The sequence below is a fragment of the Alternaria ethzedia genome, assembly GCF_023757985.1.
Source record: "Alternaria ethzedia strain BMP 0044 chromosome Unknown scaffold_31, whole genome shotgun sequence".
In the NCBI taxonomy this organism is placed as follows: domain Eukaryota; kingdom Fungi; phylum Ascomycota; class Dothideomycetes; order Pleosporales; family Pleosporaceae; genus Alternaria; species Alternaria ethzedia.
The window spans coordinates 19,487-39,908 of NW_026056224.1; the positions used below are offsets into that span (position 1 = coordinate 19,487).

At 53.0% G+C, this 20,422-nt stretch overlaps 5 protein-coding genes and 1 non-coding gene across 6 annotated transcripts; all 6 read left to right on the forward strand.

Annotated features, from left to right (window-relative positions):
- Positions 1 to 881: 881 nt before the first annotated feature.
- Positions 882 to 1,497, forward strand: J4E87_008970 (uncharacterized protein; the record flags this gene model as incomplete). The annotated part of the gene is made up of 2 exons (XM_049380553.1): positions 882 to 1,116; positions 1,223 to 1,497. The coding sequence occupies 2 exons, from the start codon at positions 882 to 884 to the stop codon at positions 1,495 to 1,497; spliced, it is 510 nt and encodes a 169-aa protein (XP_049229616.1).
- Positions 1,498 to 2,242: 745 nt separating this feature from the next.
- Positions 2,243 to 2,329, forward strand: J4E87_008971. The gene has a single exon. It is a non-coding gene; the product is annotated as a tRNA-Leu (tRNA).
- A 2,646-nt stretch (positions 2,330 to 4,975) lies between these two features.
- On the forward strand, positions 4,976 to 5,546 carry J4E87_008972 (uncharacterized protein; the record flags this gene model as incomplete). The annotated part of the gene is made up of 2 exons (XM_049380554.1): positions 4,976 to 4,981; positions 5,082 to 5,546. 2 exons carry the CDS (start codon positions 4,976 to 4,978, stop codon positions 5,544 to 5,546), a joined length of 471 nt encoding a protein of 156 aa, XP_049229617.1.
- A 1,910-nt stretch (positions 5,547 to 7,456) lies between these two features.
- On the forward strand, positions 7,457 to 9,193 carry J4E87_008973 (uncharacterized protein; the record flags this gene model as incomplete). Its single annotated transcript, XM_049380555.1, has 1 exon — positions 7,457 to 9,193. The coding sequence occupies one exon, from the start codon at positions 7,457 to 7,459 to the stop codon at positions 9,191 to 9,193; it is 1,737 nt and encodes a 578-aa protein (XP_049229618.1).
- Positions 9,194 to 13,193: 4,000 nt separating this feature from the next.
- On the forward strand, positions 13,194 to 15,740 carry J4E87_008974 (uncharacterized protein; the record flags this gene model as incomplete). Its single annotated transcript, XM_049380556.1, has 4 exons — positions 13,194 to 13,754; positions 14,246 to 15,338; positions 15,388 to 15,575; positions 15,630 to 15,740. The coding sequence occupies 4 exons, from the start codon at positions 13,194 to 13,196 to the stop codon at positions 15,738 to 15,740; spliced, it is 1,953 nt and encodes a 650-aa protein (XP_049229619.1).
- A 2,915-nt stretch (positions 15,741 to 18,655) lies between these two features.
- J4E87_008975 (uncharacterized protein) lies at positions 18,656 to 20,422 on the forward strand (the record flags this gene model as incomplete). Its single annotated transcript, XM_049380557.1, has 2 exons — positions 18,656 to 18,753; positions 18,814 to 20,422. 2 exons carry the CDS (start codon positions 18,656 to 18,658, stop codon positions 20,420 to 20,422), a joined length of 1,707 nt encoding a protein of 568 aa, XP_049229620.1.

Genomic DNA, 20,422 nt, shown 5'->3' on the forward strand with positions numbered 1-20,422 from the left:
CTAGCGACGGAGTTTTCGGCGCACCACGGCATTGCGAGTGGACCTCGATAGTCCGCTGGCCGGTGCTTGTTTCTCAGATTGGATATCTGATGGAAGGATAGAATGTCATCTCCGAAACCATCTTGCATTACATGGGGTGGTTTGGAAATGCTTTTTGCGCGGATCGATTTGGATTCCGACTCAGTGCGTATTCTCTCTCGGCTGTATACTGGGCGGCGCAAAAGAAGCATTTGGTCTTTATGCGAGTATACCTTTGTAATGCGTTTCCTGCCCTCGCCCCAGATTGGCATATTCTATTGGTTTTTGCCTGCCACTTGCAAGATGTTTTGGTAGCAAATGGCTAGGAAGCGGCGAGATTCTTTTGTATATTATTGCATTAAGCATAACATGAGCGGTGGAAGAAAGAATCCAACTAATGGACAAAGTTTACTACAGCATGGAATGCTGAACAAAAGTCATCTCTTAGAAAGTCCTTATCCCTCCAAACTCTGTTATCGCCCACGCGATTCGAAACAACGCGTACCACGTTTCTAGCACTGCCACAAGATGCAGGAACCCGTCCAATCACGCACGTGTTTCTATTCTTGCTGTTCCTGACTAGTGTTTTAGCGCACCCCCTCTGGGGCAAGCGTCGCTAAGCTTGGCAAGCGTCCGCGTGTGCCGAGCCCCTTGCCTTGGGGATCAGGTCGAGACTCATAGAGCCGCTCTGCTCTGCTCTTCTTTCTCTCTCCATCAACAGTCTTCGTTGTACAGTCATTCTTTTAGAACCGGTCTCTTACAGTCACTCTTTAGACTACACTATCGTTAATACAAAGTCGCCGTTTCTACCACGTCTCCGTTCACCTTTTCAACCAACCAACACTCCCACTTCAACCGCAACTATGCTCGGACGTACCGTTTTCGCCGCGACCTTCTTCGCGCTCGCTCAGTTCGCCATGGCTAGCCCCCCTGGCTGCCTCCTCGGCGCTGTCAACCAGTACGAGGACCCGTCCGACATCAAGGCTGTCTGCAAGTCCAAGGACCTGAGCTCAAAGGTGGCGGAGCTCTGCGGCAACGATGCCGAAGCTGCCATGGAGGCGATCGCGGACATTTGCAACGACGTGGATGTTGATGTTTGTAAGTACAGCCTTTTGCAGCGGATGCGCTGTTACACACCGGACGAGAAGATCAAGCACAGCAAACTCTACTTTCCATGATCGCATGCTGACAGGACATGTAATAGCAACTGCCATCTCCTCTGCCTCCGGCTCAAAGACTGCTACCGGTTCATCCCACAAGCCCACCGGCACCTCTGGCTCTACCCTCGTCTCCATGTACCCTACCGGCTCGAGCGGACAAGGAAGCAGCAACGGCACTGTCCCCGCTGCCACTGGAGGACCCAAGCCCTCTGGCAGCGCGACTGGCTCTGGCGGTCTCCCCGAGGCCACCGGTGCTGCTGGCAAGGTCGAATTCGGCCTTGCCGCTGTTGTTGCCGGTTTGATGGTCGCTGCTTTGTAGATGGGAGAATGATAGATCGTGCGAGGGAGATGGTGTGCAGATACGGAATAGATGAGGAACACTGGGCTGTTTATCGAAAATGGAATAGAGGCGTAATTGCATAAACGGGAAGAATGTTGCACATTGTGCTACTCAAAGTCACTTTCCTCGTGCGTTACTTCTGCTTAGTGCATATGCAGCATGCGATGCTTCGAATCTTACTAAACTTCCGACATTAAAGGATGAAAGCAAACTCCCTCTACCTAGCAAGCCACAACAACAATCTACATGGGGCTATTCTCCCACTGCAATTTTACCCGGAAGCATTGAACTCAGTAGTAGCGATTCTAGACCACCGCCAACGATGCCCGATATCCGGGGGGCGCGGTTATACGGCCACCACGAACAATTTCCACCACTTTCTCCAACAATAGACATTACCTAACTGCATGGTCATGTGTTGGGACCCAAATAATGCGCTCATTGCTACCGAGTTCATGCTTCCAGGTTTCACGAAGCCGCTTTCTGCTGTGGATACTAAACAGAGAAAGTAGATCTGTGAACCGCCGGCTACGTGCCCCGCCTCAACCCCCCACCTTCCTTTGAGTCATATCTTGCGCCATGGAACCTCATTCCAAGCAGGATGCTGCTGGAGACTCCAATTACCCATGCCCAAACTCTCTACATGGGTTATTTTTGCTGCTGATATAAACCGTCATTTTTTCGGCTTAGTCATACATCAGATACAACCCGTATCTTTCCGGCAGAATGGCCGAGCGGTCTAAGGCGCTAGCTTCAGGTGCTAGTAGAGCAATCTGCGTGGGTTCGAGTACGTTCCCTGACAATTGAAACGTTGTGACAGTCACTAACAGCGGTATAGATCCCACTTCTGTCAACATCCTCTCTTTTTGCTCTTTTGAACACCACGGGATACTACAAGCCGGTAAGGAGTCGATGCTTTTTTGAATTGCTGGCAACATGCGAGCTGTAGGACTGTGCTGTGATTTAGTAGACTACATAATGATGAACGGTTTTGTGTTTCTGCGTGCGCTCTACAGGGCTGATCAGCCCTTCCGCATGTGCTACGTTGACTTTGATTAACAGTGACTACCCCACTCAGCATATGTTTAGAAGCGTGCGGTTAATTCCTCGAATTACATGTTAGGGATACGCTAGATACACAGCAAAGAATGACTTCATGTTTAGAAAGCTACATGTACAGATTGGTAGCTCCAAGCATAGTGGAGTGTAGAAGAGAACGGCAAATGTGTAATCAAAGACACGGAGCAATAGGCAATCGAGTAATGTTTGTACGCGTCTTCACGGAGTACATAATATTCTGCTACACTACTAACAGAGAAACTCCTAATGGAACATGCCGTGTTCTAGCCAAACAACTACTTCGCTTTCTTCATGTGCATCTTTCCGGTCCTGTAGCGCCTTCCACGCGTTAATCAGCTCTAAGACTGCAGGTGCCCTACGCTCCGGGAAGCCCGGAATATAGGCAATCCCGCTCGCTTCTCTCAACTCCAGCGCGCTCGACCCGTTTTCGTGCCTGTAGGATGCATAATATGCGTTGTGATGTAGACCGATATTCTGACATCCTGACAGGTGAGGGTGTAGTTCAGAGCATTCAGCCGCACATTCGCGTCGAATTTCGAGTGGGTGTACGATCTCAGTCACGGCAACATCACGCCCGCATCATGCGCACCCATACAAGCCCGCCGAAATCAAGACTGGCAGAAGGCCCGCCGCGTTGCCGGCGTATGAATCTGCCAATGTTGCTTTATTGAACCTCCAGGCTCGGTAGACGTTCCATCGCCGGTGCTTAGAGGTTTGTTGATGGCCGTGCTTCTGGTCTGGTGAGGTTGAATCACGAGTGCGAACGCAACTGCACGCGCATATTACTGCACTCGGATTAGCTCCTGTCTCTTCGAGAGACCCAATGTAGTGTCCTAAGATGTGTTGTCCCCAGGTGGAAAAACCCCATCAAATGCATACCTCTCGCGCAGTAGTATCTCTTACTTTTTTATCCTGGAGAGGGAATCGCGGAAGTCTGTAGCAGGGAAATCGCGTTTGCGCCGTTCCGCTTAGCGCTGACACCCAGCTCACCGTAAACATTGGCTTAATAATTGGGGGAGGTGCAATTGGCTGCGCGCGAGTAAAGACGCCTTAGGTGGAACTAACGTCCATTGGCCATCCAACAACGAACCGCTAGTGCTTTCCTCGCACAGTCACCGTTATCAGATGTAGTATATTCGAGTTGTGCGTTCGCGTAGCTACCCGCTCTAGCATCTCGATAATCCCCATAGTCATACAATAGGCGACCGTTCCAACAACTAGCTCATAAATGAATTCGATAGGTCTATAGGTCTTTCGGAGTGTAGTCCCGCGTCCCTGCAGTTCGATCATGATATGTGCACCCGCAGTCTCGAAATGTTGCGACGAATTGGTAGGGTACGAAGGATACTCAGCTCGACGCCAGGACCTCATTCCAGTGGTGCTGTGATTCATAATGGCTGCTGGCAAGTTTGGTTGTGCAAATTTGCCTATCTCGAGGTCCGCCGTTCAAGCATCCCAGAGTGTTGTGACCTTGTGCCTTCTTCGTGATTTCATCTCGCTCCTTCTCTTCCTCGATAGAGTTCTCTCGGAAGTCATGTTCCGGTGCTTATGGCAGGCATTGGGTTACAAATTTGCTCGCGGAGCGGCTCCTGCACATTGAGTGCGTCTCGCAGGTCTCGGCTTCCAGGAAACCTGTGTTGTGACTTGTCAGCGATGCAACCATTTGCTTATCCTGTCCGTGAAGCTGGCTCCGTTCCACTGTTGATGGGCGCGGAACTGTCCTCCTGACTGCTATACATAGCTACCTTTCCGTACCATACTGTTGTGCCGTAATCAGTTCAGCTGTGATAGGCTCTACGCTGGTGCGTCTCGTCAACCACAAGTCCAACAATGAGTTCTGACCAGTGTCAAACTTGAGGTATTTTCATCTCGGTGTTTTGGAAGAAGGCGTGCCCTCAATTGGCCTCACTTATGCGCGTGCCCAGCATATTTTTCCTCTATGTCGTTGGGTCTCCAATCGTATCGTAGTGGAGTAGGAAGTTTCGTTCATGGAGGTAACATGGGAGCCCTCTGGTATTGCAAAGCAGTACCATCTCTTTCTTTCCAAACTGTCGGGGACTCCCTCTTTTAAAAGGTTGTTCCCTCTCCTCTCTCTTTCTCTTTCGTATCATCATCATCCGATCGAGCCATCCCAAATACCAAAAGCTTCCTGATCTTTACCATCATTACCCATCATTCCACTGTCGTTTGAAGGCCGCAGTACTCCCTCACCACAACTCACCATTTCCCATCACACCACCGTCATCATGATTATGAAGACATACACTGCCGGCGCCAAAAGGCAGGAATCCAGATTCTTGCAAGATTGGAGGCAACCAAACAGGACCTCTCCTCCGACTTCCCCTTCTCCTCCCACCACACGCCCCACTACGCCATCATGGCGGTCGCCATCAGATGATTCGCGAAGCCGATCATCATCAGAATCCTCTTCCTCTTCGTCCAACTGGAGGACGGGGTCACCACCTCGACCCATCCGCAATCAGGCAGGACTACCACCACCTGATGAGCTGATGGAAGGGGATATCGTCTACCTGACCCCAAAGACGATCCCAGACTCCTCCATCATTAGGAGTCACGTAAACCAGAGCGGCTTTGAAGATCACCCTATAGTCGTCCTGGGTAAGGAGAGACGAAAGGGCACCATGATCGTCAGTTTCCGGCTGCTTACCACCTTCAACGGCCACACAGTTGAGGAGAAGAGACAGGGCGATCGAAGATATCAAAGAAAGTTCTTTATGATGGTTGAGAACCATCAAGATATGGTTAACTCCACGATCAACCCGGTAGCCAAAATGGCTCCAGGTTTCGATGCGTTGAAGAGACGGAGCTACGTCAACCTCTCGCCCAATTCTCGCTTCCAGGTAGAATACGAGTATCTCGAGGCCTTTGGAAAGGATCCACTGCGGAGGCTTGACGCCAGGTCAGTCTCATATATCAAGAGCGCATGATCCGACACCTAAATTCCTCTTCCGACAATGCCGAACGCCACCGATGGCTCATGCCTGAAGGTCCCCGGCTCCTTTCTCTCGACAATGCTGATCGCCACCGATGGCTTACGCCTGAAGGTCCCCAGCACCCTTATATCGACAATGCCGAACGCCACCGATGGCTTATGCCTGAAGGTCCCCGGCACTCATCCCAGCGTCAAGGTCCGAATCCCGAAAGGGTTGTCGTCTTCCCGGTACGCCTTGCGAAGTCGTACGGATCCGAGGGACGCATCGACGACCTCCAGGCTGCATCATGTGCTGATAGAACTACAAGTCACAGTCTCATGTAGTCTTCTACCGGGCCACTGTAGCTGGGTGATCGAAGGATGGTGCGGACGCGGTTGGATTGTTGGAGTTCATAACGTCTGCTTGCGCCGCTGTAGTACTATAATAATTAATGTCTCATTCGCTAGATCTCTGCATGCTCGCATCGTGATCGCATCGTGGTCGCTGCGTGGTCGCAAATATCGGGCAATAAATGTGTCGGGGATGGATGTGTTGTGTGCGAGATTTGTGAGGGGACGTAAGTACGTCATCCCGCACTAACCACGGTTGCGCGGTCCCACTATTATCTGCGCGTACACACAACATCGACCTGAAGTTCGCTCATTGTTGATGCAAACATCTTTCTGAGGTTACCTAGTCTTCTGATAATCTCAGCCCTACACGCAACCGTATCTACAGTGCTTCCTCATCCTGAGCTCAGTTATGACCCATACTCAGGTAGTATCTTTTGACAAGCGCAACCGACAAAGGCGATGGCTACTGACGACTTGTTATTTCGATCCCAAACCACGATATACTCACTTGTTCTCGATCTACTATCGTTTGTCCTCGTTAGAGACTTTGCATACAACTTTTCTTTCTCGCCACTCGCTGAAGGGGACAGTTTCCAACACATCAAATGATCCCTCACTACCTACGCCCTGTAGCGCTGTTGCGATGCTCTTCCCTTTGATGCTTTAGTCCGTCACTCCTACGTTATCATACCCATGGCGACTGTACCACTAGCCACAAAGGGGGTCGACTGATGGCCTACGAATAGCCTCCCTTTCATCCGTTCATGGACATTGTACTAGTGAATACAAACATGACTGCGAAGGTAGTGGCGAGATGACATCAGAAACTACAAGACTTACAGAGATGGTAGTTCTATGACGTTCACTTGCGTGCCTTGGCCGCTCCTCTCTGGGTCTCCTTATATCTCCTTACGCACAAGCCATTCATTGCTAACGCACCTAGAGTGTTCTCAAAAGCGCGTTCCAAAAGTACTTACACTCCTCAACCCCTAGCAAGGTCCTCGTCCACTACTTTGCTCACACCCAACTCTCGTTCGCTTCCAGGTCTGGCCTCGCCGAAACTTCGTGCGACCCCCTATTTCCAGCAGTCCCATCATATTGTTCTAACAACCGCGCAGGGTTTCCTTCTCTTCGATACACGCTATTCCAAGTACTTAAGGCGCTGGGTCTTCCTGTATCTGCTACCATACTTCCGCAACCAGAGCGCCCTTCAGCCCGTTGGCACGCCCTATTCAAACCACCCTACACCCAACAATCACCGCGCCTTGGTCACACTATCCCTACCTTCTGCTCTGAACACGTGCACGCCTGGATTTGAGCTGCTATATAGCTCCTACACTCTCTTCTCTCCCAGTATTACAGGGTCAACGCTCACAACCTACGATCGGCGTACAGTGTCATCTGCGAAATTCTTCTGGCCCGGCCGCTGACGAGTCGATGGAAGGAGATACCGGAGACTTGTTCTCAGGTCTTGACTCTACGCACATAGTCGCCCAGTCACACGAGCGACTACACGAGCCATCTGCTTCTCGACCGAACCGTGACCATGCCTCATACGCTTACGATCATAGTATGCGTCCTTTCTCTGACGGATACGAACTCAACGGTATTTCTCCCCGCGGATTAGTACACACTACCATCGCAAGTCAGGGGGAGCAGGTTCAAAACTATGTGGGAGCTGATCGCTATTCTGGTATCGTGAACAGCCCTATGGACCGAATTTGCAATGTGACTGAGCATAAAGCAGGCGCACTCCTCAACGTGGACAAGGGGACAACTTCCAATAGTCCGTCGAACACCTTGAACGAGTCAGAGCACGACATCATGATGTACAGACTGAAGGAGCCAACCCAAGAGCTAGAATTGGAACAACGCAGTCACGAGACCGCCATCTCCAATGAGCTCACGGAGCGCATACCAAAGCTGCCACTCAGTGCCGAGGCGCCCCTGATACCAAGTCTGAAGACGGAGTTGTCTTCAGCGACGGAAGAGATGCACTCAAACTCGAGTGCGCTGACCGAGAACACGATGGAATCTACAACTCCAACGTACCGCTCACCGCCACAGCGACGGCATGTTACGTCTCCCGATGGGACAAGTCAGAAGCCTTTCTCCACTATAGAATCTTCTGTGTCTTCCTTTAACCCTGTCCAGGACAAGACCCCGCCCCTTCGACGGACTCACAATCCCATTACCAGCACACCCGTTGTTGGTAAGGTTTACTTCATCCCTGATGGTGGTTACTTTCCTGCCTCAGTCATTCACATGCAGAAACAGCAAGAAGGCTTCTTCAAACATCCAGTACTTGTCACTGATGTAGATCATGACTTCGCGTACTTCTATGCTCTTACTAAATCCCCACCAGCTGCCATTGGAGAGATGGCGATGTGCCTACGCATGGGCAATAGTACAGCAGATGAAGGTATCTACACATTAAGACTGGCGAATGGCTCACTCCCCATGCAGACCGAGACATGGATGAACCTTGAACAGCGCTTCTACATCGAGTGTGAAAACTTGAATGATTGGGCGATTGATGTTCGTATCAACACGGATGATTTGTGGAAGCTGTTTAGGCGCATACAGGAACTGGAGGCACGCCAGAATCGTTTCCTCTACAAGCCGCTTCCACGAGACATGAGTTTATTGCAGCCTGGAACAGTCGTCATGTTGTTGAATAATCCGCAGTCATCGACTCTTGGCGCCCCTGTCCTCATAGTGGAAAACCAATACCCTTACCTCCGCTATCTGCGCATCAAAGAATTTAGCGACAACCCTCACTTCAACCCAACATCACGGCGCACTACTGGACCACCTCGTCATCGGTGTTTGGAAATCTGCAAGTACCCAAAATGGGGACATGATGGCACACCAATCATGTTGGTCGAGTCTGATTCCCCTGAGATGCGTGAGTCGTCTTATGTTGAGGTATACCCAGCTCCCAGTACAAGCACTTTCCACATGTGCAAGACCTGGTGCTGGCCGCCGGTAGTCATTCAATCCCAGTCGATGGCTATACTTCGTGGTTATAGCTCATTCGTAGGAGCGCGCTTCAATTTCCAGACGACTTCACGGTCGCTATTTGTAGGGCCGACAACCCCCTTCCGCAACGGAGTTCCACAAACCCAACATGGCAACGTGGGATATCAGTCATTGCCACAACAACATGGCTACCAAGCAGCCGTGCCTCCTCCACCGCCGCATACATCGTTTGGGTTTCGCCAACCTGTCCAAAACAGTCAACTCACTGGCGTTTATGGACATGCTGGCGCCCCGTACTCACCAAGCATGTATCAGCATTGTAAGTGACACACAGTATACTCTGAATACAGCTGAGTGCTGACGTCAATAGGCCCTACTATACTGTTTGACGGCTATGGTCACCCTTATTCGCACATGTAATTGTTCGCAATGGTTGGTTTGGAGAGGATATTGATTCTATTTGGCCCCTCACGGTTCGGGCAGGATTGCTAGGTGATCTAAAAGTAATGTAAGAGCGTCATCTTGGTGAAGTTGTAGTTGTAGGAGCACTCTGTAATCCAGACGATCGTCTTGTATGACATCTCCTCATCGATCGTTGGTAGTTCTACTCTCTTGCGACCGCTCCATAGTGTTGATACCAGATTAATCGACATGTAGTCGTGTTCTCCGTACCAATAGACGCAATGTGAGCACATCGGCTTTTGGTGGTTGTGCATGTTGTCAGGGCCTTGATACAACCCTCAAGCTCCTTCCTCACCTGCCGCCTTTGCCCAACTGCAGATACAACCACCCTCCCACCGAACCACATTACGTCATGAACAATTTCCTTCGTCCTCTGGTATATTGTGACTGCCGCTCTCTTTTCGGTAACCGCATTAGCCGTCACCGGTGGTACATTCGGCAGAAGGAGACACCGCAGAAGGCCCTCTCCCGTATCGTACATCAGAGGAGGAAGGCCAAGCAGCAGGTAAGGGACTGCCAGTACCGCTTACTCGTTTCGCAATAGCAGAGAGATTAGACCGCGAAGCCCAGAAGCTCGACCTGGATGCCGGAACTGGGCCTGATCGCCGCGCGCATCACCCGAGCCGCAGAAACGCCAGTAAACATTACCTTGCGAGACCCTTCTCTTACTATGCACATCCCTCCTCGAGACGAAGGCTACCCAAGACAGCATCGTTGAGATTGAAGGCCGAGGGCGGAATGGGTCCTTCGGCGACAGGCAACCGAATACGCTCCACGCAGTCGCCGACTCGAGTCAGAAACAACAGACTTCCTCACTCTTACGGTCTCATCCCACAGCGACTGTCGTTGAGGAGCGCCATTGTCGCGTGGCTACAGATCCTCGTGTAAAATCTTCCGATGCCACAAGCCACCAGGGTCGAGATTCGCTCTCGACGCTCGCCGCGGGATGCCTCAACCTACTATAGTTGACGATACCCGCCATCCACGAAGACACTAGTCAGCACTATCACGCCTTCGGTTCGCACCTTGTCGAAGGACCCGAGGTCTAGTCCTGTCTCCACAAACGCCTGAAGATCCAGAGCAGCTCGTGACCCGTCACGATCGAAGAAGCCCATCGCGACCCTCTTCCATCTTATCGTCTACCGACGCTCGCCGCCTCACCGACATTTGTACACCGAGCAGAGTGCGCTGCTAGCCCCACCTAGGAAACCATATGCGTCGAGGAAAATATCAAGTCCAATAATCGGAGGCAATATGGGTGGAGATAAGGTATTCAGAAGTCACAAAGTGAGGGGAATACGCTCAATATCGGCGTGGCACATGGCAATGTGCAGCCCCTGTTGAAACAGGCTGCAAATGAGATGCGTGTCAGGGACTGCGTTTCGAAAGCCACGCTGACCGCGCTCTATCGAACCTCATTTAATACGCGGGTAATGGTTGTGTGCTGCACTGTCATCCACGCGAGCCGGAAGTAGTGCCTAAAGACGACATCTAGAGGTTCGTTGCAGCGCGTGGACGTCTGGGCATCTACAAGCGGAAGTGCGTGGGCAGATGCCTCGGTGTTACACAATATTGCATCGTTCACGCCAGCGGCCGCTACTGTAAGCAAAAGGAATCGGTTGCCACGTGTTGATACCCCTGGCACCACGGCATTATCTTGACGAAAGCCTGCATGAGTCGTCGCGCTCTGAGGCTGCCGTAAGCGCCGAAGATCTTCGCCCTGTAGAGCGACCATGGGATTCTTGCGACGATAACCTAACGATAATTCTCTCGCGGCTAGAGCGGGCAAGCTTCGAAAATTCTAAAACCCTTCGAAAAAAAAATGACCCCAGATCAGCAGTATGGTCTGATGTTTGCCAGGGTAACGGCATTTGCATGCGGCAAGTCGGGATCTTTGGCGGCGGAGGATGCTGCACCGGCATCGCTTCGCAATCACAGAGGCGCCGGGGGCTAAAGAGACGACGGTCGATTCTGATGATCCGAAGCCTTCGCTAGGATGATCAATACACTTGCATCGTCGTTTTCGCTGAGCTTGGCGAGAATGAACCTCTACTCATCCGCTAGCGGCGTCTGCGCTCGCCACGGAATGTGGTTGAACGGGAAGGACCCTTTGCCAACCGCCCTAGAGCTCCGGGAGAACGCTACGATGCGAGCGAAGAATGCATTTTCGTCCCTGTGTCATCATCGCGTGGCTCCAAATTAGGTCCGCGCCCACCGCCAGTCTGAAACGCACGGGTGGATGCTTTTTTTTCTTTGACTTGTAGCACGTGCTGCATCACGCCGGGCAGCTGGGCATCGTGAGCGGGACTATTCCGGAGGAGATTGTGGCGGACCGTATGGTGAGCGTATCGCTGCTTGGCCTGGAGATGTCGGCTATACTCTGCTTACCGTGCAATCAACGTAGAGGGATCTGCAGCAGCGCAGGCGTAAAGAGGCTACGACTCGTGGGAGTTAAGTCGGAGCAATGCCGAAAGCGACAACGATGGGCAGATTGGGCACACCGGAGGCTTGAGGCTTGAAGGGTCCAGCATGGCGGAACTGTGGCAGTAATGCGGGCCACAGCCAAGGAGAGCGATGTCTCGCATGGACGAGCAACGATTCGCTGACGCTGAGGTGGGGTTGCACACGTGGAAAGTGCGGCACATTTACCACTCTCCAGGCTGAGAAACACGACAATCTCCGCAGGCATGACCGGCCCTCACAGTCAGGCATCGATCGCCTGTAGACGAGATGTAGATCTGCCGAGCCTCTTTACACATGATGACGCGCGGACATGGTTGCTCGCAGTGCAGCGTCGCGAGATTTGACAAAGATGCCGTCAGCGATTTGAGTGCGCCCGACCAATGCAGCACCTCCTGCATGTCGAGGAACGCAGGCTGACCAGGCAAGGGTGCAACGTGCATTCCACGTTGTGGTGGCCTCAGCAGCAAACCTCCGGGCCTCTCAGTAACGGCGACGTGTTCCACATGGCCGTGGCACAGTACGACCAGTTCGTGGCAGCGGTCGCCACCAGAACGTTACGCGAAAACGGGTCCCAGGAGGTGAGCAAACGGCGGTGCAGATGCGAAACCTGGGTGTCGCTGGTATGTAAGAGGCTGCGGTGTATGCGCAACGGCGCTTTGCTGCCTGGGGCGGCGGCGTGACACAGGTCGGTGCTCTGGGAAAGGTTTGTGGAAGGGGCAGCAGTCTGCGTCAGGCCATACTGTGGCAGCAGCCTCTCTCAACAGAGCACAGAGGCACAACAGGATGCGCGTATCACTGGCCGTACCGGTCTTGCGTGCAGACGCAGACATGCAGCAACGTCGTCCCCTTTGAGCGCCTTGTCTCGCGTGGTGGCTGACTGAGATGGGGGCAGGCGGCGCCATCGTCGCCCACGACAGAGTGCATGCAGCTGCTCGCCGCGTGCTGAAGACGTTCAGGTCGTCGCAGCGAGCCTCTTCCGGCGGGCCCATGGCGTGGTCGCGGGCGGTCCCCTTTGTCGGCGTGCGGCGCTCAGAGACCTAGTCGTCGGCAGCGTCTCACCGTAGACAGGGGGCGGCAGAGGGCAGGGATGCCTCGTGGAAGCCCTTGGCCAAATACTTTATTCCCATGCGTTGGTGGCCGTGCATGCCGCCATGTGTCTCGTATGCGACTAGGAGGCCGCTGCGGTTAGTGCCTTTGTCATGGCCCAGCTCCAGGGCTAATTCGGCGCCATGCTAGGCCATCTTAGCTGTCTTAGGAGGGCGGTGTGAGGGCTGTTCAAGCGGCAGAAGACTCAGTGGTCACGGACCCCCAGACTGTGAAGGCCAATCCCAGCTAGGGTACCCACACATTGCCCTTCAGTGAGGTCCGCGATTTGATTCTCCGCGACCATCTTCTGCTCGGCATGCCCTTCCAGACGACATCTCTTCTCCCCTTGACTGCGTCTGTCTCCTCTGTGCCTGACAGCCTGAGCCCTCCCACCAGCGAGCCCCTCCACCCCCGACCCGACCACCACCACCACCACGACCCAGACCGACTGCCTATCGCACCTGCCTCCGCCGGCTCAGACGCACCTTCCGCGACTTCTTCAGCGAGCAAGAACAGCCCGCCCCCACCTTCCTCCCGTGCTATCAACCACGCGAGACGCTACACCCTCTCCCGCTTCCCTCTCCTCCGCAAAGGCAGCCGCGAATTGAGCAGGACGCCTTCCACCACAAAGAGCCCTGCCGAATCGCCCTTTTACGCTACAGGTGCACCACGCTCCTCGCAGTCTCTTGCGCGTGGGCCCGATCTTTCTCCCGCACGCGAGCCCGCCAGCCCCCACGACGACGGCGACGTCATAGCTGAAGAGGCGGAAAACACACACCGATTGCCAGACAGGCCGAGAGCAGGCAAGCCCGACAAGATGCATCAAACAAGTTCGCGGTTACTCCGCATGACGGACGATGAGCGGCCTTTTACAAGGGTGAGTACTGCCATCCAGCAACTTTTTGAATCCGCCGAGATCGGCCCAGCCCATAATTTCGTTACCTCCGTCACATCCCATGGAGCCGGATTTCCTAGTAGGTACTATTCCTACGAGACAACAGCGACCACCTGAGGAAAGCTTGGGAAGTTGGTCACAGTAACCTCTATGATCCACTTCCAAAAGCCACCAAAGAGCAAAGGGGCCACCCTTTTGAAGCTTGCGCAGAACCACTGAGCGATCAGCTGCGACGAGCAATATCTCATATTCCCGAATTATCCACATGTCTATGGATTGGCGGAGGTCTGTTGTAGTACTGGATTTACTGCGTGCTTTTTCGGACCGATTTGAATTTCCACCGGGAATGCCGCGTGCTCGGAATGCGCCCGCAATCTGACACCTGCGTTGTGCCTTGGAACTTCCCGCAGCCGCTGCTATAGCAGTACCAAATTCTGAGCATGGGCAAGAATGTTGCTAACACATCAATTCAGGACTTCAAGGACCTCTTCTCGACGCTTATGGTTTCGCTTCCCCTCACAGCACACCGCGTTCGCTTTAGGATGATCGACTTCACCTTCACTTCGGATGAAGCAATTACCAACCTTGGATCCCTCAAATTCTCTCAGTCCAACCGCATGCCAGACCCCAAGGACTCATCACGTGTCGTCACGACGACCACTACGACCACCTTCTCAATGGCCAAGGAGATGGCTCGCTCCGTTTGCCAGAAGTTTCTTGAGGCTAAATTTGTTGAGTCGGTAGAAGGCAAGACAGATTTCATGAACAAGAGCTCGGTCTGGCAACTCACGCCCAAGGGCATTCACATTCTGGAGCGCTTTTGTACCCGCAACGGCATCGCTTCAGCCCACGTCAAGGCTGTCATTGAGTCTAACAGGAACCCGAGACAACTGGTTGTTCTCGAGCGCAACACTGAGACCGACAAGCTTCATCATGATGAACAGACGGTTGAGATCATCTTTCGCCGCTTTATCGGTACCACTGCCAATGAGACCCAGTCAGATTCTGACTCGATACATGAGTTTTCAAAGTGTGATGTCGGGGTCAAGCTTGTCAAACACCGACCCACTTCTCAGCGCCAGTTTGAGTACACCTTCAACGGACGCAACGCCGCACAGTGGTTGATGGACTGCTCAACCATGGTTGACCCCCGTGAAGCTATCGAGGTCGGCTCGCTATTCTTGCAGCTTAAACTTATTGCCCCAGTCGACCCTCGCAACTCAGAACACCAGTTCCAACCGTCAAAGCAGGTACACTACTATATCACCAATCACGGCGAGCGTGTCGCCGGCTGGCTCCTCGAGGAAGTTCCATCAGGCGGAGATGTAGCAGTCAAGTCAAGAGATGGCGTTGCCCGCGACTCCAACAGCAACCGTACCAACGTCATCATCCGTAATCCTTCATGGCGTCTATTGTACCGCGAGTTCCTCAAGGAAACCATGTGCGAGGAGAACCTCTCTTTCTATCTTGAGGTTCAACAGTTCAACAAGCAATATCGGGACGCTATCAACGACAAGGGTGATAACAAGGTCGAAACAATTCGGGAGACACTTGCTGCCGCATACGGTAAGACTGAACACGGTCCAATTTACAGACAATCTCTAATCAACCTCAGGTCTGTACAATGCTTTCTTGGCTCCCGGCTCTCCGAATGAGCTCAACATCGACCACAGTCTTCGCACACAGCTGGCTACTCGCATGACTCGTGCCGTTGGCGACGATGCAGCCATGTTGCAGAGTCTTAACGAAGTCGCGTCCTTATTCGAAAAGGCTCAGCAGTCTATCTTCAAGCTGATGTCTAGCGTACGTGCTAACTTCCACATTTGTGATTGTGATGGGTTGCTAACCTCACCACAGGACTCTGTGCCCAAATTCGTCAAGCATGCCAAGTACGGCCCTCAGCTCCGTGGTCTTGATGCCGCCGCAGCATCTGCCTACGTCGCTTCGCCCACTGCCACCCGATCATAGAATGAATATCGCGCCACCTTCACGACCGATTCTGAATCTCTCCGCAAGATAAAACGACGACGATATGCGAGTGCTGAACCATCTCAGGCCTAATCGCTTTAGTTGGATAGCTGGCATCACTTTCTTGGTGCGTTTTTCTTTCGGCTCATCGACCTCTTCTCCTACTCCATTGCATCGAGTCATAGACTGCGGCGTTTTTGGGGTTCCGGGCCAAAACATTAGCATCGGGTGGTCGTTTGTGGAACTGTTCCTCTTTCCTTAGACCTACTCGACCTTCTGTTTACCTTTGTTGTCTTTTCTTTTCTTTCTTCACCTAGGCGGTCATAGCAGGATGGCGATCTGCGAGCACTCGTCACGAAACGTTTCCAACAACTGAAGCTGGAAGCTGATCTCTTTTTCTTCTTTTCCCCAACCGATACGAAAGTTTAAGACCGAAATTCGCAGTAGGTTACCCAGATCACTCATCTGAGGTAACCACGCGCGGCTGTATTCCGGCTGTTATTCCCGTAACTTTTACACTTTCCGACAAGCGAGAGTCTCAATGAGGATGATTGGGTCGACATAGCCACGGCTCTCTCGCCGAGTCTTTTGTCAGTTTAGGTTGAGGAAGGGTGACCATGATGTTGGATGTGGGGAAGGCACCCGTACGACAGACGAAGGCACTTGATTCGCATCGGACGGACGATGCGATGCGACTGAACCCTAGCGCACCCTAATAGGAGGTTTCCGATGATACCCTCATGCTATAGAAGAACTCATAACGATACTACACACTTTGTCTTATTGCTGGTAACGACGTCAACGCAAGTAATGGGCTCAATAGTCGCAAGCCATGGCATGCCTGCATTGTTGGACTGCACGGCCGCCTTACCTCAGCTTCCGCATTACATAAACATGTGCACCACCCTCGTGAAAACATCGACCACGCCTTTGCAAGTCTGGGCCCAAACTCTTTAGCATCCCCTAGCGCTACCCCCTCTGATCCAACATCGCAGTTACCTTCGCAGCAGCACGACCGGACATACCCTGCCTCAGCATCTGTCAGAAGTCAGGACGCAGGACTTGAGCGGACTTCGCGAATCATGTTGATCAGCGAAAATGCCAGGGGTCTCTGCAGTTAACTCCGAAAGCTACTTCTGTGGGCTTTGCTGATAGGCTGGTGACATCGATGGAGATCACCGAAGATGTGGTGCGTTGCTGGCGCAGGCGATGTGCTCCGGGGTCCGTGGTTGGTGCGGAGGAAGACCGGGGAAGCTGTTTGGCGGAGAGCAAGGCTACGCATCGGAGCTCGGTGCCGAGAGTCGTTGTCGGAATTCGCTTTCGGTGAAAGCTCCGAGAAATCGAATGAACGGAAGGTGTACGTGAGATGGGGTGTTCATGCGGTGATAAGGTTCAAGGGGTGAGAACTGTCATACCATCAAAGTGAATGCAGGGTACGCAACGGCGATGCCAGCAACTTGGTAACACGGTGAGCCAAGCCTTCATTATCTATTTCTACCGTGATATGATTGTCGGGTACTCGTGCCTCGATGCCGAGCTCAGATCTACAAGGCACATGCATCAGAAGCGATCAAAACGCCGGTACTTGCTGAGTACGTCAGCCATCTGCATCTTGCGCTGCATAGTCAGCGTTTGCGACTCGACTTCGGAACAACCCTCTCGGGCCGGTGACCATCGTGCATCTCCGACCGCATATAGCCGTACAGTGGCTTTCAGTGGGTTGCAGATTAGGTTTGTTAGATAGGGTTTTCTTAGAACAAACGGCGCAGTTCCCATGGAGTTTGGTGTACTCCGCCGTCGTGGTCTCTTCGGTCAGATACATGTGATGCAGGGGAATATACATGGATTGCGGATGACTAATTCCGTCTCGAACGGCCGTGGTTGCGTCTCGCATTTGATGTATGTGGCAGGTGGTAGCGTTTTGTCCCCATGAACCCTCCGACAAGTCCACGAGCATCCTCTTCTGTCCAGTGTGAAAAGGGGGGACCCTGCATTGTGTAGTTAAAGTTTGAAATGCCACATGGTCATGCTGGGTGGCAGAAAACGTGCACTCGGTCCCGAGGATGTGGTAAGTTTTGCAAGCGTCGCTGTGTAGGATAGAAGAAGAGACTCGAATGTCAGTGGCGCTAAGCTGACTCCACAGATTACTCATAAAGTGTAAGGTGAGAAGGTAACGGGAAGTTTCTCACCTGTGCATGTGAAGTCGGAGAAACGTAGATATCGTAGCGGTCTTGGATGTTGGGACAGAGCAGTATGCGATCTGCGCGTCTGCTGTGCGTGTACGAATGGAGGCCTGGTGGAGATAGACATACCACTGGATTTGATGGGCAGGGTCTTCACTCGCTCCGTCATCGATGCCATGCATGACTAGTTGTTGCTTGTAGCGCCAAACGTCTAGGCCCGCGGACTCCGATGCTTCTTATGGTACGACGCGTAGTCGCGATCGACAGGTACACTTTCCCCGTCGAGCAAGCCTCTGCGAACCGAGGCATTTGTGGCTTGCAACGAAGAAGGCTTGTGTCTCGCGGGAATCGCGGGATTTGATGCTACATTCGGGGTAGGGAGGTAATGACGTCCTAGAGCTAAGGAGGTAGTGCGGAAGGGTTCCATGGGTGGAAAGAAGGTTTCGGCATGCGGTATCTTGGGCCGAGGCAGATCGGTTGACACGAGACAACCCTTGGAAGCGTCGCGACCACGTGAGCTGGCGTGTTCGCGTTGCGCGTGGCATCCAGTCCGTGCGCTCTGTTTTCGGGTCTGACGCGATCCTCGAGACTGTTGCGATAGCGGCAATTAGGCACCAACATACAGTCAACACCACAAAATACCACCGGATCTCATTCGCGCATCTCAGGTCCTTTGTCCTCGATCGCTTTCAACTCGCTTCCCCGCACATACCTCCTCTACACCTCGACACCATGGGCCCGGCGCCGCCCAACAGCCAGATGGCTCCTCTGCCTACAAACCTGCCCTTCCGGCTCGTGAGTAAGACAATCGGGCAAGGCGCATATGCCTCGTACGTTGTAATCTCCCCTCGTCGAGTTTTGGGAGTCATTCGCTCATGGTAGATCTCCAGCATCCGTAAGGCCGTCCCGCACAACTCGCCCAAACCCGTCATCGCGATCAAGTTCATCAATAAAGAACATGCCCTCAAGACCGGCCGCCTCACTCCGAAACAAATCAAGATGGAGGTGGTTCTACATACACATCTCGGGAAGCACCAGAACATCATACACTGCCTAGGGTCTGGCGAGGATGCGCTATGGACGTGGATCGCCATGGAGCTGGCTGAGGGCGGAGACTTGTTTGACAAGATCGAGGCGGACGAAGGTGTGGGCGAAGACATCGCGCATCTCTACTTCACGCAACTGGTTAACGCCGTGGCATATATGCACAGCATGGGTGTTGCGCATCGAGACATCAAACCTGAGAATGTCTTGCTGAGCGCCGAGGGGGATCTCAAACTCTCCGATTTCGGGTTGGCAGCATTGTTCAAGAAAGACGGGCAATTGCGACTCTGCAACACTGTATGTGGCTCGCCGCCGTACATCGCCCCGGAAATTGTATCAGGGAGGCGGAGCAAGAGGGCCGACATGCTCGACACCGGCTACGCGGCGAACATCTGCGATGTCTGGAGTTGCGGCATTGTGCTCTTCGTCCTCCTAGTCGGCAACACCCCTTGGGACGAGCCAACCAAGCGCTCTGCAGAGTTTAAGGAGTACGTCGAAACTGGGGGACACACTACTGATGAACTTTGGAGCAAGATCCCAGCGGAGCTACTGAGTCTGCTCCGCGGCATGCTGAAAGTCGACCCAAAAGAGCGCTTTACTCTCGATGAGATACGCACACACCCCTGGTGTACACGCAAGAACCCATACCTGACTGCGAGCGGACGTAACGCGAATCCAGTAGGACTGGCGACACAGATGTTGTCGCAACTACGCATCGACTTCACAAGACCACCAACGCAGTCACAAAGAGAATTCTCGCAAGACGCAGACGAAGATGGCGACGCGATGGACATAGACACTGACGCAGACCCTCGTCGCTCAAGCGCTGTAAACTTCCTCTCCTCCACACAACCCGAGACTCCATCGGCAGAAACACCCTTCGACTGGGAGCGACCCCCACGCCTCGCCTCTCACGACGGCATCTCCGCCTCGCAACCTGTTACAATACCCGACAATCGTCCTATCAACATGAGCTCTACGCCCTGTCTATCTCAACTCCCCTCATCGACACAGGACATGCTATCGCAGGACCCGTCCATGACGCAATTCAGCTCAACCCCAGGTGTGCCTCTGACTTTTACGCAAGCAGCTCGAAAGTTCGCCGATATTCTTCCATCCTATTCCCTGGCGCGTTTCATCTCTCCGCACAACCTTGGTTTACTCTTGCCTCTCCTCCTTACAGCTCTGCACCGGCTAGGCGTCCCTTCACCGTCTTTCACCGAGACGCAGATTGAGGAAGCGGAAAAAGCTGGGACAGCCTCTATTCGGGTAAAGATGGCGGATGGACGACGACAAGGCTTGAACGGCCATATCGTCATCGAAAAGGCCGTCTACGATGGAAGTGCCTACTGGGAGGTGAGGTTTGTCAAAGCTAGTGGAGATCCATTAGAGTGGAGAAGGTTCTTCAAGAACATGGTGCTTTGTGTTGGAGATGTTGTGCTGCGGCCCAACTAG